The sequence below is a fragment of the Periophthalmus magnuspinnatus genome, chromosome 11 (genome assembly GCF_009829125.3).
Source record: "Periophthalmus magnuspinnatus isolate fPerMag1 chromosome 11, fPerMag1.2.pri, whole genome shotgun sequence".
In the NCBI taxonomy this organism is placed as follows: Eukaryota; Metazoa; Chordata; class Actinopteri; order Gobiiformes; family Gobiidae; genus Periophthalmus; species Periophthalmus magnuspinnatus.
The window spans coordinates 6,574,744-6,601,491 of record NC_047136.2 but is presented as its reverse complement, the minus strand read 5'-3'; the positions used below and the strand labels follow the sequence as shown (position 1 = coordinate 6,601,491).

At 40.0% G+C, this 26,748-nt stretch overlaps 2 protein-coding genes across 5 annotated transcripts; one reads left to right on the top strand and one right to left on the bottom strand.

The window, feature by feature from the left end:
* The first annotated feature begins 6,429 nt into the window (after positions 1–6,429).
* cdca7b (cell division cycle associated 7b) lies at positions 6,430–10,032 on the top strand. The gene is made up of 10 exons (XM_033975531.2): positions 6,430–6,535; positions 7,244–7,360; positions 7,442–7,539; positions 7,625–7,799; positions 8,444–8,506; positions 8,600–8,782; positions 8,901–9,050; positions 9,121–9,270; positions 9,347–9,483; positions 9,578–10,032. Exons 1-10 carry the CDS (start codon positions 6,518–6,520, stop codon positions 9,597–9,599), a joined length of 1,113 nt encoding a protein of 370 aa, XP_033831422.1. The 5' UTR covers positions 6,430–6,517; the 3' UTR covers positions 9,600–10,032.
* Positions 10,033–11,288: 1,256 nt separating this feature from the next.
* sp4 (sp4 transcription factor) lies at positions 11,289–16,376 on the bottom strand. 4 transcript variants are annotated; one of them, XM_055225215.1, is made up of 7 exons: positions 16,084–16,376; positions 15,486–15,556; positions 14,374–14,703; positions 12,595–13,777; positions 12,325–12,523; positions 12,050–12,243; positions 11,289–11,970 (listed from the first exon to the last, which is right to left on the bottom strand). In XM_055225215.1, exons 1-7 carry the CDS (start codon positions 16,097–16,099, stop codon positions 11,681–11,683), a joined length of 2,283 nt encoding a protein of 760 aa, XP_055081190.1. In that variant the 5' UTR covers positions 16,100–16,376; the 3' UTR covers positions 11,289–11,680. The 4 variants fall into 4 exon arrangements, with proteins under 4 accessions (XP_055081190.1, XP_033831379.1, XP_033831378.1 ...); XM_033975488.2 differs by having other exon boundaries at positions 12,050–12,249; positions 15,828–16,373; XM_033975487.2 differs by having other exon boundaries at positions 12,050–12,249; positions 16,084–16,373.
* Positions 16,377–26,748: the final 10,372 nt, after the last annotated feature.

Below are 26,748 nucleotides of genomic sequence, written 5' to 3'. Positions count from 1 at the left end.
TATGGACAGAATTTCTAGGTGCAGCCAGGGTCCAGGGGGGGTACGGTTCAGGGACCAAGGGATCTCATCTCTGCTGTTTGCGGATAATGATGTCCTGATGGCTTCATCAAGGTAAGGACCTGCAGCAGGCACTGGGGCCTGCTGCAGCTCCTGTCTCGATGAAGCCATCTATCAAGCCGAGTGTGAAGCGGCTGGGATGAGAATCAGCTCCTCCAAATCTGAGGCTGTGCTTCTCGACTGGAAAAAGGTGGCTTGCCATCTCTGGGTGGGTGGAATGTCTTTGCCTCAAGGACAAGATTGGGGATAAAAGGGGCTGAAATTAGTTTCCTCCACAGGGTGGCTGGGTGCTCCCTTAGAGATAGGGTGAGGAGCTCAGTCACATGGGAGGAGCTTGGAGTAGAGCCGCTGCTACTCCACATCGAGAAGAGGAGCCAGCTGAGGTGGTTCGGGCTTCTGTTCAGGATGCCTCCCCGACGCCTCCCTAGGGAGGTGTTTCGGGCATGTCCCGCTGGGAGGAGGCCCCGGGGAAGACCCAGGACATGCTAGAGAGACTATGTCTCTCGGCTGGCCTGGGAACGCCTTGGGGTCACACCGAAGGAGTTGGGGGCATGTCTGGGGTGAGGGAAATCTGGGAGTCACTGTTGAGACTGCTGCCCCCACAACCCGGCCCCGGATAAGTGGAAGAAAATGAATGGATGTAAATATCTATTAGTTTAGTTATAGCCATCATTTAACTCCAAATACTATGTAATTTGACAGCTCTGCCCCCTCCTCACCCGAGAGTCCAAGACACGCAGTCAGAGGTCAGATGACATGGCAAAAATGTTATGGTGAATAGAATTTTATTTATTTATTTGATTGGGACAGTGCATGGTAATGAACAGAAATGATGCAACATGAATGTAAATACACCGGATTACAGCCAAACGCTAATTTCCATCTGTCATCCCAAGGGCTGGGGTCACAAAAGGGCCAAAATAAAAACTGCACACTACACTTCCCACAATTGCACATTCCACTCATTGCACAGTTCCCTTAATTACACATTCCACTCATTGCACAGTTTCCATTATTTCAGTCAGTTCTGCCAGCCATTCAAAACAATTACATTTTATACCCCCTTCATATTTTGCCCATACTTGCAAATATGCATGTTAAAATCCTATTGACACTATAGATGAGTGCATGTTTGATTTGACCATAACCAATTTTTCATTTGAGCTTTAAAAGAATTGTACGTGGGACATTCTTTCAGGGTTACCGGGAAGCTTTTCCACAGGTTTCCACCTTGGATAGATAACACATTCTGACCAAAGGTGGTCCGTCTGTGGGGGTCACAGGTCACATCTGGTGATGGCTTGTGTGGTCTTTGCAAAATTGTTTTTATGTATAATGTAGTTCTTTAACGGTGGTGTGAGGGAGTGTAGGACCTTATAAATTAGGTAAGCTCTTTTAAGTTTGACCATGTTGTTAAAGACCAATAGCATATGCTTTTTCAGAACATGACAGTGGTGATGGGAAATGGATTTTTAGGCCTTTTTTTTAAATAAAGGTTATCAATAGTTTTAAGTGATGTGGGGAGGCAAGAGGTCAAGTAGTTAAACAATAGTCCATGTGAGAGATAATCATAGAGTAGAAATAAGTTTTAGCAGTACTCCTGTTTAAGTTATTCTGGATGTGACAAAAATCCTGATTATTGAATTGAATTACCCTGAAAACGTTTTTATGTGACAATGTTGGGTCTAGGATAACCCCAGTGACCAGATCAAGTTCTGTTCCGTTAAGAAAGACATTTGATTGCTTTAGTTCAGTATGACATTTTGAGAAGTGCATACATGCTGTTTTTGTGGTGTTTAACAAGAGGCACGAGTCCTTAAACCAGTTATGCACAGATGATAAAGCATCTGTGAGGTCATCAGCAGCTTGCTGAACATTTTTTGCTTGAGTGTAGATGATTGCATCATCTGCATACATCTGTGAGAATACATTTGGACAAGCATTTGGTGAGTTATTGATAAAGAGGGAGAACAGAGGGGTTTCTGTCATGATCCTTCAGCTCTTTCCCTTCACACCTCCCTCCTTGTGTCTTTCACTCAAAAAAAGCTGTTCCCACCTACCTGGAAGGAGCCATGGTTTAACACCAACTGCAGCCTGTCAATAATCACCTGTGGTTCATCTCCAATCAACCCATATACCTTGCTCTGCCGCCACTCCCAGCTAGTTTGTCTGTATACATTCAGTGGTAACTATTCTTCGTGGCACTTTTCCGATTACACTTTTTGAAAACTTTTACCTCTGGACCTTTTGTAATTTGAATTTTTCACTGTTCCCAGTTTCTTGTCTGGCCCTCCTTCCATCTCCAGCACCGACCTGCACCTGTGGGCACCCCAGCCCAGCTCCTAACACCCCGCTAATAAACCATGTTAATCTATATTATAGCGGATGCTATGGTCACCATTACTCTGCTCTATTCAGGATTTGATTTTTCACTGTTGGTTGAACTTGATCTCTGTAACGGATAACTATTAATTATCAACATTTCTACATGTGGCATGTAGAGTGTGAGCTCATTTGGATTACAAACCTAGGACTAGTTTCATGTAAACATATGTCCAAGTGGTGGCAGAAATGCCATCCATTATGGCTAACGTCCTGTTTGATATAAACTATTGCTCCACTTAGGGTAGTCTTCATGTGTCCCATCACTCCTATAAATTTCATTGGCCTAAGACAAAGTACAAGTATCCCATAGGGGATCCTTAAAAGGTGACGCCGTAGAGCTAATTTGTGCATGTAAAATAATGTTAGGAGAATTAATTTTTGCACCAAGCCAGTTCACTGTCAACTCTGTTGCATGAGTTGAGAGTGCAATTCACTTATGGGAGTTTTGGAGGACCCTATAGGCAAAACTGTACAAAATAAGGCATGGGTCTCACTGGCTTTTCTGATCAGGAGCAACAGAATTTTCTACAAAGTTACACTAATTAATGTCAAAGTAATTTTTTTCTCCCCATTGTAAACTCTGCCATCCTATAGGTGGCTCTCTAGCACTGATCATCAGTGTTATCTGAAATATCAATATCATTTTAATTATGCATGAGATCAACACAATTTTCTTGTCTTGGGGTGCATTGACTTATAAATGTTCAATGGTTTCATTTATGTGAGTAATATATGTTTTTTAAAATGTAAAAAAACTTATATGACCTCTGCTGATGCAGAGCTGCGATGTGTGTCCCAGGACGCCAACCTGTTGTCCATCCACAGCCTGGAAAAGAACAACTTTGTGAAGACTTTGATCCAGAATTTTGACCAGAATCAGGGAGAAACTTGGATTGGACTCAGTGACATCCACAAGAAACAACACTGGATGTGGTCTGATGGTTGTCGACTGCTCTATGCCCTGAAGAACGAGGGGCAGCCTCATAATGCATATAGAAGAGAGCATTGTGGGGTGATCAACTGGGCGATGGAATGATCTCCCTTGTTGGGAATCATTTCCCTTTGTCACCTGTGTGTTAGCTGTGATGATCAGCTCTCAGATTCAAGTTTGTTCCCAGACATTTGTCCTAACACACAACTCCAACCACTGGCTTTTTGAGGGGAGGGTTCACTCAGGGGTCCCTGATTTTGTTTTGTCTTGACTATATAATCCACTACTTACAAGTTGTGGGTCTTCAGCCACTCTTTCTTTCAAAAACATTACATTTCTCAACTGCCATGTAAATTTAGGCCCATAATCATTGTTTCCATTTCTGTGCTATACTGAGGGCCCTCACTGCCAGCTCAGTACAGCACAGATATGGAAGTTTTCTAACAATACTTTATTTTGTTAATACATTATTTCCCAGCAGTTGCCATCATTGTTAATTTATTTTACTGCCCATAAATGGCCAGTCAATGATTATATGATGATACATTTGTCTGTTGGAGTTTTATCTCTGGACCTGAGTTTCACTTTCACCTGCCTCTGTGATACATTTAAATAGTGTGCTATAAAACATAATTATAATAAAACTCTTAAGCTATAAACTTGCTGTGAACTTCCTTATGTGTCTGTGAAACGAGACAGAAGCTTGATTGCTCGGAGAGGTAAGGGGGTGATAAGGTTTTGATAGGAGTGCTCACATAACATGTGGTGGCGTGCTCTCCTGCTCATGAATAACAGTGTTTGATGAAATGTTTTTTAACCTTTGTTGATTTGTGTAGGTCAAAGTCTACTGCATACACAGCCTATACAAAACCCCTCACAGTTTGGTAAATCATTATCATTGTGCTTTTGAGATGAACACCATACATTTGTCCAGTGTTGATATTACAGTATTTTAGTTATTGTTCCTGGTAACCCTAATTATCCAAAATTATCAACTGAGGAGAATCAGCAAGTCATCTCAAGTTACAGGGTACAAGTCAAGTCAAGTTCCAAGTCACTGGCCTTCAAGTCCAAATCAAGTCTCAAGTCTTAGTCCATTTTATCCAATTTAAGTGTCAAGTCCTCAAAATAGTGACTCAAGTCCAAGTCACGACTTACGAGTCCCCACCTCTGCAATAACTGTTCTCACTGATGTTCTTTCTGTATATAAAAAATGGTAGCAATAAAAAGAAACATCATGTGAAAGGTGTTTTTTCACATAACCATTTTGTACAATATAAGTTACAATGTTTCAGATTTGGTCAGTTCTTATATTAGTTGATTTTAAACTGGCATCATGAATTATTCTACTGGTTAGGCCCATAAACATTGTTAGAGAATTTCCATTTCTGTGCTGTACTGAGGGCTCTCACTGCCAGCTCAGTGCAGCACAGGTATGGAATTTTACTAACAATAATTAATTTAGTTAATACAACATTTCCCGGCATACAACAATTGCTATCATGGTTAATTTATTTACTGCTCATACATGGCCAGTTAATTATTATATGATGATACATTTGCCTGTTTGAGTTTTATCTCTGGACCTGGGTTTCACTTTCTTTTTATGGTAGCAATAAAAAAGAAACATTATGTAAAAGGTGTTTTTTTTTTTTTTACATAAACATTTTCTATAATATAAGATACAATATTTCAGATTTGGCCAGTTCTTATATTAGTTGATTTTAAGTTGGCATCGTGAATTAGCCTACTGATTATCATATAAACTATTGTGTAAATGTATAGTCTACCAAAAGAGGGTGAAAGTTAGGCCAGAACCAGGGTAATCTTAGTCAGCAGAACTGGAATAGGCCGACTAGAGGTGAACAGTGAAAGTCCAACATAGGCTATTGAAGGACATAATAAAGAAACCTATACACTGGACGTTAGATCTACTTTTTTTAGCAAGTATTGTGCCGTAATACCTGTTTGGGCTGTAATACCTGTTGGAGCATTGTGGCATGTGCATTTATTTATCTTTATTTATACAAAACTAAATAATAATAATAAAGCATACAAGTCCATATAAAGCATTAAAAACAGGTGCATATGTGTGTATAAAAGTTTGTTATCAGATTATTAAATTGCGATTGTGTCCCCAACATATCCAGTTTTGCATTTCTTTGGAGTTTATTCAATTTTTGTGAAGCTAAACAACTAAAAGCCTCTTTCCCGTCTCAGTATTGGTGCAGCTTGTCCTTAGCTTTATACAGTCACGTGATCTGGTATTACATGTTCAGGTATCAATGACTAACAAGTAGGTGAGGTATTCAGGCAGTTTTTGAAGTAGTCCCTTATAGATACATTTCACACAGTGCAGTTCTCATCTAATGGACAGTCATGGCCAATGCACTTTTTCATAGAGAAAACAGTGATGGGTTTTAAATCCATCACCTGTAATAAAGTGAAGGGCAGAGTGAAAGAGTGGATCCAACGGTTTCAAAGTAGAGGCTGGAGTCTGCATGTACCACATCCCCATAATTCAGTACAGAGAGGAAGGATACTTGCACTATTTCTTTTCTGTCATTTACTGGCATACACTTTTTGTTTCTGTAATAAAATGAGCATTTAGATTTTAAGCTGTTACATAATTCTGAGATATGTTTCTTAAAGGATACATTTCCACCAGTTTTAGTTTTATTTCCATTCTAAGACACTTTAAGATTTATGAGAGAATTTAGATTTTCATTAAAATCTTGTTGCGGTTTTGAAAGCGCCTGATCGGCAGAGGGCGCACTTCTGCCGCCGTCTCTGCGTGAACCATAAAAAGAAGAAACGCCCAATCGACTCATTTCGCGGGAAAGTTTGGACTGTACCATTGTTGATAAGAGGGGTATTTAAACTCTAAAAGTGTCTATAATAAAATAAAATAAAACAAATTGTCTTGAAGTCACCATCTTATTATCACAACATACTGTACTATACAAATACGTGAACCTTATAGTTAAAGTAAATGGAATTAGTTTACACGAAACATTTGTACTAATGTGGCACGGCCCGTCTGTGGTAGAGTCCAAACTACAATCGCTGTTGGTTTTTAAACTCTTCTCCGCTGCTTTCCATTGTTTTTTTCTAAGCACATATCTGGATTCATTAATAGATAACATGGTTCTTGTATCAAAGGTAAGCGCGTTATCGGCGGTGTCATCGTGTTTAAGCCTCATGTTTGCGCTTTATTGCTCGATAATTCTTTTATCACAGTTCCTCTGTTTTATGTATCTAGCCAGGTCTATGTGTCTAGGTAATAAACATACTTGATTTGGCTAAAACTTCTGCACATGAAAGAAAGTGCAGTAACTTGGACTATATGACCATTATGTGACTCGAGTATATAGTTATTTGTATTTATTTTTTAGTAATACAAACTCTACAAACTTTTTTTTATTATTACAAGACAATGCTTTAATCTTGCACCAAGGGATTTGTCGTACTGTACTTATTTTTGCATAAAGTTATGATAGTAGTTCATTCAATTTGGGCCAGTCAACCTTGCAACATGTTGTGGTTGTTCTACAGTCAATGATATTTGCAAGTGATGGGGAAATGGCTCCCTCTGCTGGCAAAAGTCTGCAAACACACAACACATCTGAAATCTTTGTATTACTCAATACTGCATAGCTCACCACTACTAGTACTACTATCTGGTATGTAAGCCTAATTGCTAGAAAGATTAGTAGACTAATCATTAATTATATTTCATTTTAATTATATTGTACAAGTTAGACATTGGTAATTGCCACATGACAATACATAACAAAATATCAACAATACCTGACTGCCCACTGTGCCCAATCTTCTATATCATTATGGTCTCCTGCCCATTTGCCATAGACTCCCCTCAATTTCCGGTCCAGATTTATAACTCCTGAGCTTACCCAGTTGTTCAGCCAATCTGACAGTGAGGAGGAGTTTGAAGGCTTCAGTGAAAATGAAGACGACGTGATGGAGGTACAAATGACTTTAATGATGATAATAATAGGATATGTGATCAAGTATTTTAATTCACAGTCGGTTCTCATTGCTTTTCAGATGGTGGAGTCTGAGGAAGAGGACAGTGACACCAACTTTTATTCTGATGGAGAAGAGTCATCATCTCCAAAGAGTAAAAGTCTGTTAGTGGCTTTAAGGTATGCATATGCCTAGAAATAGACTTACCCATTTAAATTCAACTTCATTCAATGTGCAATGTTTTAAGTGAAAAAGTTCTTGTAGGTTTCCATTTAAAAGACCATCTGCCTCTAAACAACAAGCACTAAAGAAAGAAGGAGATAATGGTAAAGAACATTGTCCTCCATGCAATGAACAGAAGGATCATTCAGTGGATGAAGATGTCTTGTCACAAAGCCTGAAAAAGCGGAATAAAAACATTCAGGAAAACAAAGCCATGGTAGGCTAACATTCTTGTTTTTCAAAAAAAACAACAACAACATGTCACTGTCAAATTTTAAGACTACAGTTGTAAATTATTTTTTACAATGACTAACCTTTTTTGACACAAATCTTTATTTACATTGATTCACTCAACAATTTCCACTCCTACTAATGTAAGAGTGTTTTATCATTCAGAAAGTGTAAATTAGTTTACAAAGTTATTGTGTCACTTGATGTACATGATGGGTTAGGTTACACATTTCACTAAAACATAGTTGACATCATTTATTATTTATCTCCTTTAAAAGTCACATTATTGGAAATTAATTATCTACTTCTTATGAAAGTTCACACTTCACTGTGATCAATTAAATCCACCTGTCACTCACTCAGAGCCTTAAAGAGGCTTACCAGTAGTAGAAGTGGGTGAGGAAAAATTCTATTTGAGCACAGAGCAGCATTAAACAGAGAAATATTGAATCACAATATGACAATACCAGTACCAGTTACATTTTTTGTCATGTTGCCCAGACCTTCTGTAAAATCATGATTAAATCATGATAAGCAGAATAATCTTGGCATATATACTGTGAATAAAATACTATTCTTCCCTTTTAAGAGCTGCAAATTTTCTTCTCACAGTTCTGTTGTTTGTTTTAGCTGGCAAAGCTGTTTGCTGATTTGAGTTATATGGCTGTTTTGACACCACCCCCGACCCCCCAAGTGAGATCTTATATTTACTTTGTCATCTTCAAAGTACTTTTATGCATAGTTCTGTCATTTATTTATTTATATCATCTTTTATAACTACTTTAGAAGAAAAAAAGCACACTGGAAAAAGAAAAGCCTAAGAAACGCAAGTTTGCACCAGATACCGGATCTGAGAGGAGGAACCCATCACGCAAGGCACGTCCTCCGGAAAAAATAACTGTTGAAGAGGATCTTGAACCTGTTATCCGCAAACGGCATAGGAGAGTGGACCTCAGGGCACTGGTGGAGGTATGTTTCACCCTTTACTGATTATTCAAATATGTACACATGTTGTAATCCGCTGACTAAGGCTGTATGTGGTTATCTATTGAAATGTCATGCATGATTGTTCAATATGTTTGGGTAGGTTGATGAGGAAAGAGCCACTGAGAAAGTCAAGAGAAGAAAGAGCTCCAAAAGGTGCCAGTATTATGTTAGGTCAGTGGATGAAATCACAGAAGAAGAACTTGACAACATAGCATACCGCTCCAAGGACAAGATCTGGGACAAGGAAAATGTATGTGGCTCATTTCAGTTCTTATCCTGCACAGAGAAAACTGTTTATATACAGTGTTCTTCTTGTTTAGGGTAGTTCCTGTCACCAGTGCAGACAGAAGACGCTGGACACCAAATCAGTCTGCCGCAGTGGTTTTTGCACTGGTGTCAAAGGTCAGTTTTGTGGGCCATGCCTAAATAACCGCTATGGAGAAGATGTACGCACCGCACTGCTTGATCCGGTGAGATCCATAACAAACCAACAACACTCTTGATTCCTCCTCAGAGGTTTGAATGAATGTGCCTTTGTTGGTGTAGACATGGTCCTGCCCCATTTGCAGAGGCATGTGCAACTGCAGTCTGTGTCGCAAAAAGGAGGGACGCTGTGCCACAGGGATTCTGGTGCAACAGGCTCGTTTCAACGGTCATGGCAATGTTCATGAGTATCTGGAGAGGTAGGTAGTGTGAGGCTATGCTTTTAAATGTGATTTTAATTATGAATAGAATAAATAAAGGCCTATTCTTACTTGAATTTCTTATTTTTGGCAGCATTAAGAGGGAGCTGCAGTAGATTGAGATACACAAACCAGTGTTGATTAATGTGGGGAAAGAAGAAATCCTCATTTAATTTGACTTCAGAACAAGGCACATAAACTGAAAATGTTCTTTTCAGATTTTATTGTTGCATGATGCGTTGATGTGGGAAAAAGATTAATCTAAGTTACGTTCTCTTTTTACTTGTGCGACACTGGCTTTTTATTTTATATTTTTATATCAACATTTGGACAAAGTATGTAGTCCTTCATATTGTGCATTTTATGGTTAACCACTTTGTACTCAAATAAATGGTATAGTTGTGATTTTCTGAGCTTAGAAATGTCAGCTAGTTTTATACTGCAGGTGTTGTACTGTGGTATTAAAATATATAATTGTGTTTCTAATATTCCAAGAAAAATACTAATTTTAACCAGTTTATTGTTGTGTTATGCAGGCAAAGCAACCATTTATATTGAAGTTGTCCTTTTTTAATCAACATAACACGTTTTTACAAACCAGCATTAAAAATATCAATAAACTGGAGCCTTTAAGGCTAACCATTATCAAATGTCATGAAGACAAACAAACATCTTTAGAAAAAGATTTACAAATGAGATTTCACTACAAAATATCAAAGAAAAGTTGGTCGACACACAAAATTTTACCAAAACATCTAAATCTGTTTGGTTAACAATTGTAGCTTTTTGCATTCTTTTTATATGTATTTTGTAAAAACATATTATGGTGCAAAGAGAACAAGAAAAGAAAAGCAATTATCAGACGCTGAAAAGAAATATATAGCACAAGTAGAATAAAAAGCAGCACTGCGCAAAAAAAACCAAACATGCTGTACACAAACTCACAATAGAAGTCCAGCAAAAGGCAAATCTTACAAATCAAGGATAAATAAGTTAGTGTACACAGATAGCCCTGTGTGCTAATAGAATGCAAGGGGACATTAAAAAGAATCATAAACTCTGAAATAAAATTTAAAATAATGTACGCACAGAATAATACAGAGCAACATCACTAGAAAACATTTCATTATATGCACATAAATAGCCTTTCTCACACCCACCTCTGACACGCCATCTTTGACATTAACCACCTTTTCAGTGGCTCCCAGTGTACAACTAGCCTGGCAGGCAGACTGGTGCGCTCTACATTCTACAGGAAAAGCACGTTGTCTTGGCTGGCTAGGCTAGTGTACAACTACTTTTGTTAAGGCAATTGTCCTATATGGGTCGCACTCCAGAGAGAAAGGCGGGATAAACCACTTGAAAGCAACAGTTGTAAGTGCTGTTGTCAAACGACCCACCAGATTGTAGTGGTACCTTGTGTTTTTAAGACAGCGTCACTCCTATCTGATGAGTCCCTTTTTCAGAGTGAATAGACTTGCTTATAAACAGAAAAAAAATCCCCTGACAATGTAAACATGACTTCAATAGGATTGTCGCAGAAGTATTGCTTTCACTGAACAAAGTTGTAGAAAGCTAGATTGTTTTTCATTATAGAAACATTTTACTTCGAATGGCCACTGTGCCTCATAATAGGAATGCATTTTTTAAAATAAATCTTTCATATGTGCTTACATATTTTTCTTCAATCTCCAGCTTGACTGCCAAAGATTTGTCAGTCAATTCATCACAAAAACACAAACACCTGAATTAAACTTGAGGACTACAAGCTGATCCATTACGACATATATTTAGGTAGATCTTCATCCACGGTCACTCATACCGACATGCACAAAAATACCCTCTCCATCTCAGGACTGCAACTGCTCTTTCACAGCTTTAAACAGTCTTAAAGTATGATTGACCCTCAGCATTGCGGGAAATGTACATAAGAAACAGAACGCAACCTTGTGCATAGAGATTCTGCCATGATTAGGAAAGGTCTCTTTTTAGTGATGTTTTTTGTCATCGGGTCTTGTGCTAATCTCATTTTACTTTCCCCACTGCAGATGGAATGATAGATTAATTTTATAAAAGCCAACTATTTTTACACAAAGGTATTTTATCTACTATCTTCATATCTTTTTCAAATTCCTTTAAATTGTATATATCGTGACACGGCCATCATTTAGAATCTGCAGGTTTCAGAAACAGGAAATTATCCTTCTGTGTACAAGCAAGAGTCAGCTGCCTCCTCATCTTCCTCCTCCTCCATGTGATTGGAGGTTGTGGGTGTGGCTGGGTCAGAGTCTCGATTCAGAGTTCCCACGGCAACAATCTGTGGAGACGAGCCCAAGCCCTCGGCTACATCCTCCTCCAGGTCGTCAGTAGTGATGATGGCCACTGCCGCTCCGCCTTTCTTGTTCTGATGAGTCTTGATGTGCTTGGACAGGTGGTCACTTCGCATGAAGCGCTTAGAGCACTCTGGGCACTCAAATCGCTTTTCCCCTAAATGAACATACAGAGTGCCCAAAAGTTATAACTACAATATTTCGGTTGTTGTTTTTTACCTGTTTAGTCATCTTACCTGTGTGTGTTCTCCTGTGTCTTTGTAACTCATCACTTCTTGTGAACCGCTTTCCACAAAAAATCCAGTTACAAACAAATGGCCTCTCGCCTGTGTGCCAGCGTAAATGCGCTCGCAGGTGAGATGTCTTCCCATACACCTTCCCACAGCCCTCCATGTGACAGATGTGCTGCTTTTTCTTTGAGGGATCTCCACTATTTCTAACACAAAGACTGTTAGGGTTGTGACTGTATGGAATACATGAAAACATACAAGCGTAAGACTATGTTAAGTACCTTCCCTCCCCATCCCTGCAGTTGGGACAGGAGCAGGCCACACGACGTAGCCTCTTACTGGGCACTCCTTCCTGGTCTGAGGAGCTTTGAACAGAGCCCAACTGGTCTGGACTCAGAGATGAGCTTGATGCCATGTTGCCAACAGTGACGGTCACTTGAGATGGTTGAACTTTGACTCCCTCCTGGCTTTGTGGTTGACCTTGAACAGAAGAATATTCTAGGATATCTGACTGATACAAACTATAAAATGTAAATGTAATGATGCCTTACTCTGTAGACCAGTAATGGTGAGAGGAACACCCTGCACCTGGACCCCAGCAGCACCTAGTCCCGCAATGCTGACGGTCTGAACTCCAGACCCTGGGTTAATCTGGGCCGCACTCAAAGTCAGTGGTGCTCCACTGAGGGACACCAGGCCTCCACCCCCAACTGTAGCACCACTGGCCACTGGAGCCAGTGTGAGCTGCTGAGGCACAGCAGTGCCCAACCCCCCCTGCAGGGACACTCCTCCGGGTAGCTGCAGGGTCTGCCAGGTGATCTGTCCTGAGGGCGACAGTGTGGGTGTGCGGATGAGGACCTGTGCGGGGTTTTGGAAAGCCTGAATGGGCTGCAGCGTTTGTCCTGGGGCCAGCTGAACTGTCTGAATATGCTGGGCCTGTGACTGCTGGCCTTGGGCCTGACCCTGAGTCTGGGGCTGCAGTTGGATCTGCTGAACCAACTGGTGTCCGACCTGGCCCACGATCACCTGCTGGATGCTTCCAGTGGAGTCGCTCTGGTTCTGTATTCCATTGGCCTGGCTCTGAGAGTCCACTTCACCTCCTTGTGCTTGGATGTCAGCCCCTCCCTCTGATCCCGCAGACACTACTTGCGTCCCCTCTGATGTGCCATCACCCTCACTCACAGCCCCTGCTGGGGCAGCTGGAGCTGGAGCCGCCCCTGACACGGCTGTTGCCACCAACTGGTTACTGTTAGCAACAGATAATGTGCCATCTGCAGATTGAATTAACTGCACAGCTCCAGTGGTACCAACATTATTAATGACAGGTAAAGCTAGGGTCATGCCTCCAAGGTTTATAGGTACAGTGGTCATCATGGGGGTCTGGGAGCCTTGAATAGTCTGGAGCTGGATTGGGAAAGACTGGGCAGGGCGAATCTGGAGTGGGACAGTTTGATTGGCTGTACTTGTTAAGATGGCCTGCTGGGTAGAAGGCTGCAGAATGGTCTGGGTCTGGCCAGGACTTTGAGTTGGTATGAGTTGAACTTGTTCTGCTAAAGCCCCAATGGACGTGGGCTGGGCTGAGCTGATGTGAATCTGCTGTCCATCTGCAGTCTGGAGGTGTGGGATGACCTGGTACTGGACCCCGCTGCCAGCATTGGGCAGATTCTGAACCTGAATGATCTGGAACTGCTGCTGCCCGGCTGCTACACTATTGGTCCCACCAACTGCCTTCACCTGTTTAATAGAAGAAATGGCATTAAAGCAACAGGCCGTATTTACAGGACATCACAACATTCTAGTCTCCCTTAAATTTAAAACATGAGCTGAGGACAGGACATAACTGTGATGTGTGTTTAACTCCACAGTTGTGGATATTTTGTAATGTTCATTAAACTTTTGATTCACAAATGTTCAGATACGTCTTTCAAAAATGGAGATCACCCATAGGGGGACTGTACAATGTGAACACACCTATTCATGAGTTCCAGGCATATGATTCCTTCCTGGTTTGCAGGATTTGCAGGACCTTTGTCCAGTAAAAAGACATTTTTAATTTGAACTGCGTTCTTGCTATAACAATAGCAGAGGACGACTGCCATGCCAAATCCTTCAAATCAGGAAGGAATCCCGTTGCCTGAAACTCATGAATTAACCTTATTTCAGAATACACAAAGCATGAATGAAAGTCTATAATTTATGTTTTCAATTAGAAAACAGTTTAGTTTATGAGCAAGTGCTTGTGTAATAAAGCTGTAATGCACAACAAAGGCATTTTGGATCATGATGATGCAATGTTGACAGTACCATGACCCCATACAATAGGACTTCACCTTGCGTCCACCAGGAGAGCTGTCATTGACCAAGGTGGGGGCCAGTGTGACAGCTACAGGCTGATTGTTGTTCTCCTTGGCCATAGTTGGAGCCGCTGCAATGATCTGCCAGCCGTTGCCCGTGAATTGAGCTGGAACCAGTTCCAGCTGTTGGGGCACCAGTGTTTGAGCCCCGGCTGCGTCCAACACTATTTGCCCCTGGAGCTGACCAGCCTGCAGCTGGATCTGACCAGTCTGGACCTGGGTCTGAGCCCCCTCTGTTCCCCCTTGTCCCCCGATCTTACTGCAGGTGGCAGCTAGCAGAGCCAACGGGGAGGGCTGGGAGGAATCCTGGATCAGAGAGAGTCAGGAAATGAGATGGAAGAGGAGGGGCAGAGGGGGGTTAAAGAGTGACAGGGAAAAGAGGGATAGCATGTGATTGTTAGAGTGGTGCAGATAATAAGCTTAAATAAACAATTAAATCAATAGCAACAGGAAAGGTAAGACCATCATTATACTCTCAAACATCTTAGAATGAAACTGTACAACGTGAGGGGGGAATTGTTCAAACACAAAGCAGAAAGAGAGCTGTCAGTGGAAGTGGGCGGTGATACAGGAAGCGAGTGGGTGGGCGTGTGAGAAGCACATTTCTCTTTTCTTCGAATAGTGGAAGAAAAATGCCGCCCTTTCTCCTCCCTTTCAAAAGAAGTAGGTCGCAAGCAAATATTTTATGCTATACCCTTGTCAACGGGATAGTTTGTGAAATCCATATAGATAACACCCAGTCAATGCCTGTTAACAGAAGGTGCACTAACTAAATGGCTTAAATATAAAAACACCCATAACAGATAGGGATCTCAGTTCTACAGTCATGCTGCCTCATATCAGTGCAGTTGCTCCCTGCAATGACTCCATTATGTGCAGATTATTTTGAACTAAATTCAAACAGACAAGCCAAAATAGCGGTGGCTGAAAGTGTGACAGCCGTATAAGCCTATTCATGAGGCAGGACAGAAGCAGGAAGTGGAATCCACCAGAGAAACGCCCCCAGAGGTGTTTGGCTGGCTGCTGAGAGGGAAGGAGGAGAGAGAATTTTTGACCCACAAACAAACTCAAATAATTTCTTTACATACCTGAGATCCAGTGCTTTTGCCCTTTTTAGATGCTTTCCCTCCTTCTGTTCCAGATGAGTCTTTCTTAGAGTCTATGGGGACAGCACAGAGTAGTACAATGTTACAATGAGGCTCTGCTGTAGGCTACTTCTCAATAGAGTGACAATTACAAAGTCACAGGACAAGGCGCAAGCAGGAAGCTCAAAACACCCCTGGTATCGCACACAAAATATAACAAAGCTAGTCAATAAAACACTTGAAAGGTAACCTCATCACCAATATGAAAGAGGCGCGTAGCCTCCTCTGTCAGACAGAGCAGGGGCAGCAGAGGGGAGGAGAGACCAACAGGGGGAGGGTACCTACCACTCATAACGCATTAATATACCGAGAGGGAGAGGGTGTAGTTCACGGTAGAAGGCCGGCCGGGTACACAGGCGGAGGACGGCCTATATGTTCGGCGCTGAGCCGTGGCGGATCTGTCCCTTTGACGAAACCACCCACCGGCCAGGAAGGGCGGTGCCAAGCGCCAGTACAATCAAGCACACATCGAGTACTGAAGAAAAGATAGAGCAGAGTCCGGAACAGACGCTTTACGCAGCTCTCACAACCTCTGTCTTACCGTGAGGACAGTCCATAAACGAACAAATAACAAAGTGTCAGGGTGATATCCACAGAGAACTTGGCAGTGTGTGACCGCGGAGGCCCTCCCACTTCCATTTAAGCATCAGGACAACACCCTCTCCGCGTCGCCGCTGTTCTTCCCTCCGCACGACGCAGGGACGCCTTGTCGCTCCTGGCTGTGCATTCAAATAAACGCACAACCTGTGTTTTTATTTTAGGCCTAAACAGCCTTTTTCGTGCACAATTGATTTTTAAAGAGGGAGATTCGAGCAGATAGCAGAGGCTTTTGTGGGCGGACGCGCTCCTCCCACATATTCAGATTGGACGACGAGGCTCGGCGTGCGAGGGTCGAGATGGGAGTTGTATTTTAGCGAAGCCTCGCCTTCTCCAAAGCGATTGGGCAGACAGCACTACAGGTCCCACAATGCACCGGGGTTTCGGTCGGTTCAAGCTCTTAAAGTCATGTTAGTGTGAGAGCGCGAGGGCAGGGCGGTGACGTGTGTGATGTGGGGGTTGGGCAAACGGGAAAGAGAGGCGTAGTTTCAGATCAGTGAGGGCCTGTTTCCAAGAGCCCCTGTCACAAGACCACAGTCCAACACCAAGCACAAGTAGAATAGGCTCTGTGTTGTGTCATAATTGTGTTTAATCTGTGTTACCTGTCTCTCCACATGGATCCAAACCCTACTGACCGCAAATGGACACTCAAACTTTAACCTCCAATTTTGTAAAACATGCTTTGAATGCATTATACAGTGTTGAATATGAAGTTATATATTGTGCTTACAGGAACTGGACCCGTTAGGCTTTAAGTAGTCTATAAATGCTATACCACAATTAGGATTATTGAGGAAAGAGGGACGTTTGTCAAGATTTAGCCCTAACTGCTGCATGAATAGGCCTATGTGAAGAATACAGAGGACTTAAATATTTATCTCTGAAATTTTGCCAACTTTTCAACATTAAAAACATATATTTTGTTTTGAACTTGTGGTGTTGCAGCCATCTGAAACCCATAGCCTGTTTAAATTGCTTATACTTAATCAACAAAAGCCTAATATTGGCCAACTGTAAATGTAATTATGCACAAGCCTGGGACATGGGACAGCAAGACTAGTTAACAAACCTTCAAAAGCCTGCTCATTACACATTGTTAATACATTTAAAATAGATTTCCAGTTGCAGTTTTGTAACACCTTTTTCAGGAGATTATTGCTGGAACAAAATACCGAGTTTATACTTGTACCCTGTAAGTCCAGAGGAGGGTGGAGCTACAAGTTCCCCAAGCAAAAAATACCATTAACTAGTCCACAGCATGATCTCAGCAACTGTCACATGTACACTCCCCTACAGGGCACTAGATGCATATAGAAAACTGCTTGGCCAAGTCATGACTGTAGAAATGTCTGTGGTCAGGGTTGAACACAAAAGTTGATCCTAAATGCAGACCTCTGCTTTCTTGAGATCCTTTTGTTTGTCACAGAGACCTAGAAGCCTTGTTTTCACATCTAAACCACACAAACACCTGGGCTGGCCCAGAAACACAGACATACATGCAATTACTGCGGAAGCCCGGAATCTTGTCTCCGCCCCCTGGGCCATGGTAGGCCGTTGCTAAGCGACCAGGTCTGTCTGAAGAGGGGTGTTGTGTGCAGCGGGAGCTCTAAGAACATAGGACTGTAACACAAACCAAGTGGCCTAGAGCAGCAACATTAATTGCAATTAAATCGAAATTGCAGTTTGAATGGCCGCAATTAGCAAATTGCAAAGGCTGCAATTTTTTTGAAGTACCAAAATGTCCTCTACAAACAACAAAATATCCTTACTTCTTCTGCATAAAAGCCACTAACTAGTTTATACCTGTACAAACATGTTCTGAAACACATTCTCCTGGGCAAGTTTAAAATGTGAATCAAATCTAATTGCAATTAGATATTTACCCCCAAATCCTTCAGCCCTAGCACAGCCTTTACCATTAGGCCTGTTGTACTGTGCACTTGTTGTTTTGACAAATTAAATGTTGTTGTCAAATGCCACACACTGTGAACCAGTGTTCATTAAAGGTCCTATATTATGCAAAATTGATTCTTGTGAGTTTTAAACCATGTTATAATGTTATTTCCTCAAAAACATATCCAGAGTTGTGTTTTGTTTCATTTGCACGTTTGAGTAATTCTGCATTATTAGTCTGTCTACATCTCCAAAGCTCAAAATGCTCTGCTCCTCTGTTTTCATGTTTCTAAACAGAGGAACAGTACACCAACCCTTTACCTTATTTTCAGTAGAGATTGGAAATTCCTGGGCTGAAATGATCCAAATGATTCTAGTAAAGGTGTATGGAGTTTAAAAACACAGTGGAGCACTTCTTATATTGCCACATGACATCACAAGGTGGAACAGGATATTTTCTGTTAACTCCTAAATATGCAGGGCTTGTGTTTTTGTTTTATTCACACATGGTCAACACACAACTCTAGGTATGTTTGTGATGAAGAAACAAGATTATAACAGATCAGAAAACAGAGTCCTATGGGCCTTTTAAATATACATGTAGCCTTTTCTGCTCTTTATTTGGCTAACAGTAAAAATACATCAGGCTATCAGGGGCCCATCTATAGTAACGCAGAGTATGTAGAATATTAGCACATGCTTTATCTGTTCTGGTATTATGCAAAACCCACCCTTTATTCAGCCATATCAATATTAGTTTAAAGCCACTAGAGGGAGGCACCGAGTCACAGCTACTCTGACCCCATGTCCAGCCTCATCCTTCTACTTAAGTCTTTTTTTCCCCTGCACAAATAAATAAATAAATTAAAGAACAGGTCTTGCAACATAAATCATCTGAAAAAAAATAAATAAATAAATAAAACCCACATTTAGATAATTTAAATATGATTTTTCCCACATTCAGAGGAAGTAGTTATTGCAATTTCAAAAAAAAGTCCTAAAAGATTATATGCAACTGTATAAAGTAGTACACAGGTACATATCAGTCTGTGAGTCAGTGTGCATTGCGTGTGGATGTATTTTTGCGTGATGTAGGTGTGCGTTCGTCACATGCGTCCTCGGCGTCAGGATGTCTAACGTCTCTTTAAGGTGAGATTGTAAAGACAAACAGATTTATGACTTTGAGTATGACTTAATGTTTTGGCAGATGTCCACGTTGGATGAGTGTGTGTGACATAGAGACTGTAGCTAGATGACAAGTAATAACATACAAATTAAAAAGAATCAGTAGTCAGTGTAGCCCTACCAAAGTAATAGTGTAACCTGATGTGACTATGTAATCTGATCTCTTAGAAAAAAAGGGCTTTAAAATACTGTATAGCAAAATATAAGAGGGATCGTAATAAAATCCATGATGGAAAAACAAAATTATTGAACTAAATTAATAAAAAAAAACTGTACAAATGGAACCAGAATGTTTTAGAAAATAGGGTTTTCTGCTGCTTCCAAGCTGGATTCTAGTTCTAGGTCTAAGAATTTACCTATGACTGAAAGAAAAAAATGAGAAATGAGTAAATCCAAAACTCGGGAGAACTCTAACGGGTGTTTAAAAGGTGAGTTCAGACTTGCACCACATCAAAATTGGGACGAAACTGGGATTAAACCAGGAACTAAACCCGAAGTAGACCAGGACTAAACCAAATCTACATTAGGACTCAAACTGATCTTAAACCAGGACTAAACCAGGACAAATATAAACCCTAAGTCAAGAGAATTAGGAGAATTATACGGCAGTTTGACAGTAAAAAAGGGGAACACATACTTTTAAATAAAGGGTCAGGAAACCACAGAAATGGATGACTGGCTGACTGCAAAATATTTATGACTAATCTGTTAACATCGACTCATAGAGAAGCCATTTGTTCCTCTTCAGTCACTTCATCACTTGAAAATGTTGTCAAAATAAATCACATTTTGCACCAGCTGACGTAACGCAAACTTACAGTTAGACTCTGCAGCACTTTGTTTAAACATCATTTAGCAGAGTTTTAAAAGGATGTAATTACAGACCCCAAAATCTCTTCAAAAAATGTCCAGAATGTCTTTTTTCCTACTCAAAGTATTTTTTTTAGTTAATATATTTATTCCTGTTACACATTTATGCACACTGGCGAGATGAGAGACTACAGATGCAAACAGACACAGGGTCAGCTATGGGTCAGCTGTAGCTACCTGACATCCCAGGGTCAAAGGTCAGACCAAAAGACAAAAGGTTAAAACATGTACCTTGTTACAGAAGGGATGAAACCCAGACTTTGAACTGAGACTGAACCCACAGCAAAGTCTCCTATACCAAAAAGTTGAGCCAAATTTAGCACAAAAGAGTTATACTTTAGCTTTTTCATCTTTTACATCATCACAAAACGGTTCTGAAAATGGAGAATACCTGTGATAGGCACAATTTAAGCAATTACTGACTCAAAATATTTAATTGTTTATAGCTTGTACTGGCAAATGAAATTGAATTACCGGTAATATCGAGATTCAGTCATTTCTCATCACCGATTAAATACGTTTTAATCAAGAGGTCAACAGCCAACCCTCCGTCAGAAAAAACATGCGATTTGGAGCAATGACTGGTTTTAAATATAAATCGGTCTTGTACATGGGGATTTCTTTAATCATATATCAGATAATTATATTGAAAGTAATTTTTTTTATTTGTTTTATTGGCAAAATTAATAATTGTGATTGAAATGCCTAGGTTAAGGTCGCAAAAATAAATACGTATTATATAAAAATGTATTCAAAACCTGTCAAGGCAATTTCATGAAGTGTTTTGTGGCTCTCACTCGACATAAAGAGGCAGAATTAACTTGAATAGATACACAGCTAAAGAGGACAGAAGCCCTGCTGAGCTTCCAGATAGTGAGCAAGCGTCTATTTAGGCAGTCTCTTTGAAGCTAAACGTGAAACGATTAAGACTTGCTTAGAAGTCTGCAGTGCTCGGTGTGTGTGAGCGGCTCGGGACTGTTTGAAGATGCTCCTATAATACTAGCCGGGGAAGGCCTTTACAGCAGTAGCAGTAGTACTCTTAAGTGGAGGGTGCAGCTGGCCATAAAGATCCAAGATAAGTTTCCAAATTTGTGTGAGTTAGTGGAGGAACCTGACAGGACTTGCGAGCCCTGGTTGTGCTGACGCCAACCACTTGTTCCTGGCTGTCTGTGTATGTCCTGTGTGAGGGCCCCGGGGCAGTGCATGTGTCTGTGGTGAGGAGGGAGAGAGCAGCGTTTCATGTTTGACGGGAACCATCAATAAAACAAGCAGCCATGAAATCATCACCGAAGCGACCTCAAGGAAGTTAGAGAAAGTGCAGATTCTGTGTAGGAAAAATAAAATGGCCGATACGTTTTGGTTAGGTTAAAGAGTAATGTTTTTTGTTTTCTTTCTAACAATTAAAAGAACCAATTTATGCTGACGTAAGTAGAAACTTTAAAATTGCATTGTTCAGTTATTCACATTTTACGCTGTTTTCTGATCTATGTTATAATGTTGTTTCCTCATCACAAACAGACCTGGAGTTTTGTTTTGTTTCATTCACACATGTTTAACACACAAACACACCTGCAGATTTAAGCTGAGTTCTTCTCTCAAACTGAAAACACTCTGTTCCACCTTGTGATGTCATGTGGCAATACAGAAAGTGCTCCACTGTGTTTCTAAACTCCACACAGCTTCACTCGAATCATTAGGTTAATTTCAGCTCTGAAATTGCCAGACGCTACTGAAAAAAAAGGTAAAATGTAGTGGTTAACTTCAAAACTACCACTTCATGACATCACAAGGTGGAACGGAGCATTTTGAGCTTTGGAGATGTTACAGACAAATAATGAATTGTTACTCAAACATGTGAATGAAACAAAACACACCTCCAGGTCTGTTTTTGAAGAGGTAACAGCATTATAACATGACTTAAAGCTCACAAAAGTTCATTTTGTGTAATATATGACCTTTAAGAAAATTGCAACAATGAACACCTTTATCTTGTATTTCAACATAGGGGCCATCTGAAGAGTTAATTTGCAAAAAGAGATAAGTGCCATTTGAAAAAGTCATAGGAGGCTTGTACTTTACTCTTAATATAGTAATAGTTCCTAAAGCCAGATGTATTTTACTGCAATCAAGATATAATTCAATCCCTTCTTGATTTCTCACCTGCTTGTTAATTATTGATACTTGAACATTTAACACCAGATCACATGACTGTATAAGGCTGAGGATGAGCTGCACCAAAACTGAGATGGGAAAGAGGCTTTTAGCTGTTTCCCTTCACAAATATGGAATAAACTTCAAGGAAAAGCAAAACTTGATACGTTGCTGACACAATCGCAATTTAATAATCTGATAACAAACTTTTATCCACACACCTGCTCCTACTTTTAATGTTTTATATGGACTTGTTTGTTTTGTTTGTTTTTTTTCCATTTGTATGGTATTTTAAACAGGGCACCCATGAGAAAGAGACCCTAAGTGTTCTCATTGGGTTCCCCTGTGTAAATAAAGCTTAAAAAAGATAAAATCCACTGTGCATTATTGCCATTGCTAATATCTGTAGAAGATGATAACAAAAAGAAAAACACTTGAAAGAACATTTGGAGATATCGGTTTTTGCTACTGAACTCTTTATCTTTATTCCAATAAAGTAGCAAACCGCCAAAATTAAAATATACCACAAGATTTATTTCAGAAACTGCAAAAAAATCTCTCAAAGTGGAGCATTTTAGCTTTTCATTGTGGAATAAATTAACAATCTGAGGTGCAGCAATTAGCATGAAAAAGCAAGCAGGTTTTTTCCAGTCAATTTAACGTCAAGCTGCTTCTTGGGGCTTTTTAACCCCTTCTCTTCTCCAGCTCCTGAGCCCCCCACATTTTATGGCAGTCATTGTGGTGAGGTTGTGCACAATGGCAGTGGGAGGAGCGATAGGTAACTATAACATTTAGTGGCTTTAGATATGCTTCTCTCTGCGCACACTGGCCTGCGCGCGGTTTAGGCCGAAATAAAAAGCTCATTGACTTTTAGACAAGCACATAGACATGATGTATTTGAAGGAGGTTGAGGGCCCCAGTATTCAACAGTGTTTAAAACGTTGTAACAAATGAGATTTAAATCACAATAATCTTCATTTAAAGGGCCCATATTACACTATTCTCTGATATGTTATAATGTTATTTCCTCATCACAAATGTACCTGGAGTTGTGTTTTTTTTTTCATCTTCTCTCGAACAGAAAACATTCTGTTCCACCTTGTGATGTCATGTGGTGATACAGGAAGTGCTCTACTGTGTTGCATTAGACCTTCTCTAGAATAATTTGGATATTTTCAAACCACGAATTGCCAATCTGTAGTGAACAAAAGCTAAAAGGTAGCTTGAAAACTGCAACGTCATGACATCGCAAGGTGGAACAGAGCATTTAGAGTTTTGGAGATGTTACAGACTAATAATAAAGTGTTACTCAAACATGTGTGAATGAAACAAAACACAAATCCAGGTCTGTTTTTGAGGAGGGTTAACAACATTAGAACATGGCTTAAAGGTCACAAGAGTCAGTTTTGCGTAATATAGCACCTTTAAGTAAAAATGAAAAGTAAAAAACTACAAAAATATTACATATTTATATATTTCTATACCTATATTCAGAAAACTATTTAGGAGCTGTTAAATACAACAATAATAATGAAATGTTATATCAGTAGTCCTATACCTGACTAAAAAAATGACAAGTGTGGTTCATATGAGATTAGAGTGGCATTGTAATTATGTTTAAAATTACAAATGTAACAGGGGAAATATTGGAGAGCCATAGTGCAGTGTTTGGTTGGTTATATAAAGTACTATATTTTTTTTTTTGCAAGATGGGAAGGCGAAGTTTACACTGAGCCAAAGAACTAAACCTTTCCAGTTTTAATCACCTTATTCTGGAAGTTGCTGTGAACACTGCCATCGTCATTGGGGTTGTATTATTTTGCATGTAGTACATATATAATTTCTATATGTACTACAGAGCCGTTTTAACGCCTCCAGAGACTCGGTGCAGTGTTGACTTGTTGGTCACATAAACATAGAACATTTTACACAAATGAACCAGCTTTATATCAGATTTTAGCAGCAAAAATTTTCCCAAATTATCCATAGAAATGAATGGGATTCTCACTTAACCGGAAGAGCCACCACAAAGAAGTGGTCACATTTAGGGCAAAAATGGGTCAGTAGAATATTGACTAAACATACAGACCCCTCATGTATTTTTCATGTTCTTTGTGAAATTTATACTGAAAGTAATTTTTTGTGTGTTTTTATTAAGACAAAATAAAATCAAATTGAGGAAAATAGTTCTGCTTCATGTTTTCTGATATCACCAGACCCAACTAAATGGAAACTTTTCTTTATCTTGGGTTAAAGGCTAATGGTAAGGTAGCAAAAATAAATATGAAACATTATTATACGTTTAAATCTGTGAACAAAAATCTGTCATGGAAATTTCAAGATTCGCTAGCAAACTAAATCTTGTGTTTTTGTGGCTCTCACTCCACATAAAGAGGCAGAGTTAACCTGAATAGAGTCTAAGTTAAAGAGGACAGGAGCCACGCCAGTAGTGCAGAGCATATCCAAATAAAAAAGGTTTTGCATCAGTCACTATAGGAATAATTATTTCGCCTGCACTACTGGAGAGCGATACATTACATTAATCAGACGTGTCCTATTGTACGCAGTGGTTTCCAAAGTGTTTTAACTCATTTAATACAGCTCCATATGGGCACTATTAGTCACACAAAGCACATCAAGATGGGACTGGATTTCTTGCCATGTTCGCTGTAGCAGAGCCTCATCAATGGTTCAATCACATCTGTATCTTTTGCTTTAGTTCAGTAATGTCCCGTATCTTTGTTTGATTCACAATATCTTTAACACATAGAAAGAAATCCAGAGGTGTGAAATCTGGTGAACATGGAGGCCACAAAATTTGTCCTTTCGTTCCAATCCAACAATCTGGAAATGTTTGATTGAGGAACTTACAAAAAGACACCAATGTGATCCATGTTGCTGGAAAATAGTTGGGTGAAAGTCGTCATGTTGTAGTGCCACATATTCAGGCAAATGGTCAAGCTCAACATTTGCAGTAATTCATCTTTCGTGGAAGAAAAACTGACCAAAAATTGAACAAAAATGCAATGTGATTAAAAACTTTTATAACCACTGAGCACGATAGAACAAATTGAATTAATATATCGTATCAATTGTCTTTGTAATTACATTTTAAAGTTATAAAGAGCCATCTGTATATTTTGTTTGCAAGACAGGAAGGCTAAGTTCACACTGAGCCTAAGGATATTCACTAAACACACAGTTAGACAGTCAGAGGAGGGACACTAGAAGACCCCACACATATTCCTCATGTTCTCCTCCTTTACTTGTAGCAGAGCTTTGCCAGACTCTTAAGCACACCTCTAAAATGACCTAGACCCCCCGTGCGGACGTAGAGCTCTGATCAGAGACATCAAGTCCATCCCTCACCACCCATAGTGAAAAATGACGTCTGGAAGTGTATGATTATGCCGGAGGGCTCGTGGGCATCCATCACAGGACAAATTGAACATGCAGAGCCACGCACACACACTTGACCACACATTAGAACGGGAGCAGAGGAAAGAGGGTGATGAATGAACGCGGGTAAATTAATCTTCGTGTCCTGGAGGCATGTGTGTAGAGAGAGGGATGAGCCGGGTTATTGGTGACGAGAAGAAAGATCGTGGACAGAGCCAGGATTTAATCAAGGAGAAGGTGAAGGAAGTTTGGAGATTCACGCCGCTGTTGGCCGCTGAGTTTAGATTTCGCACAATTGTCCAAATATACCCAATTGGACAGTGATGGAAGAAGTACTCAATTTTGTTACTTAAAGGTCCTACATTACGCAAAATTGACTCTTGTGAGATTTAAGTCATGTTAAAATTCTGTTAGGTCATCAAAAAAGTCAGGAGAGATTGGCAATTCGTAGGCTGAAAATATCCAAATGATTCTAGTGAAGGTGTGTGGAGTTTAAAAACACAGTGGAGCACTTCCTGTATCACCGAATGACATCACAAGGTGGAACGGAGTGTTTCTGCTTGAGAGAAGAGCTCAGCTTAAATATGTTTTCATTTGTGATAAAGAAACAACATTATAACACAGATCAGAAAATAGCGTAAGTAAAAGTAAAGATACAAGAGTAAAAGTTAAAATATCACATGAAAAAACCTACTGAAGTAAAATTATTAAAGCACCTGTTTAAAATGTACTTAAAGATTAAAAAGTAAAAGTATTTCATGCATATTTTCAGATCTAATAAAGCTTCGAATGTAGTGATTTTGACACAGATTTGTCCTGAATTTTGTTCAACAGAAACAACTGAATCTGAAGTTTTTCTTTTTTTCCTAGCTGTTTTTAATTGTACATTTTTGTTTGCTCAAATTATGAAGTTGACAAAAATAAACCTCTCAGTCTTTTCAGCGGGTCTCAGACAATAACAAAAATACTTTCACTTTTCAGCCCAGGTCAAAAACGTAGTCGAGTAGAAAGTACAGAGACCTGTTATGTTACGTTTCATCGCTGCTATTGGAGTTTGTTGATGTTGTAAATCAAATATGACAAATAGTCAACTGAGGAATAAAAAAAAACA

What these genes read in the sequence shown, in the direction of transcription:
- cdca7b (XM_033975531.2), top strand. An exon ending in AGATCTGGGACAAGGAAAAT is followed by an intron (nt 9,051 to 9,120) that starts GTATGTGGCTCA and finishes CTTCTTGTTTAG; the next exon opens with GGTAGTTCCTGTCACCAGTG. An exon ending in GCACCGCACTGCTTGATCCG is followed by an intron (nt 9,271 to 9,346) that starts GTGAGATCCATA and finishes TTGTTGGTGTAG; the next exon opens with ACATGGTCCTGCCCCATTTG.
- sp4 (XM_033975487.2), bottom strand. An exon ending in GCAAAAGCACTGGATCTCAG is followed by an intron (nt 14,704 to 15,485) that starts GTATGTAAAGAA and finishes TCTCTGATCCAG; the next exon opens with GATTCCTCCCAGCCCTCCCC. An exon ending in GCTCTCCTGGTGGACGCAAG is followed by an intron (nt 13,778 to 14,373) that starts GTGAAGTCCTAT and finishes TCTATTAAACAG; the next exon opens with GTGAAGGCAGTTGGTGGGAC.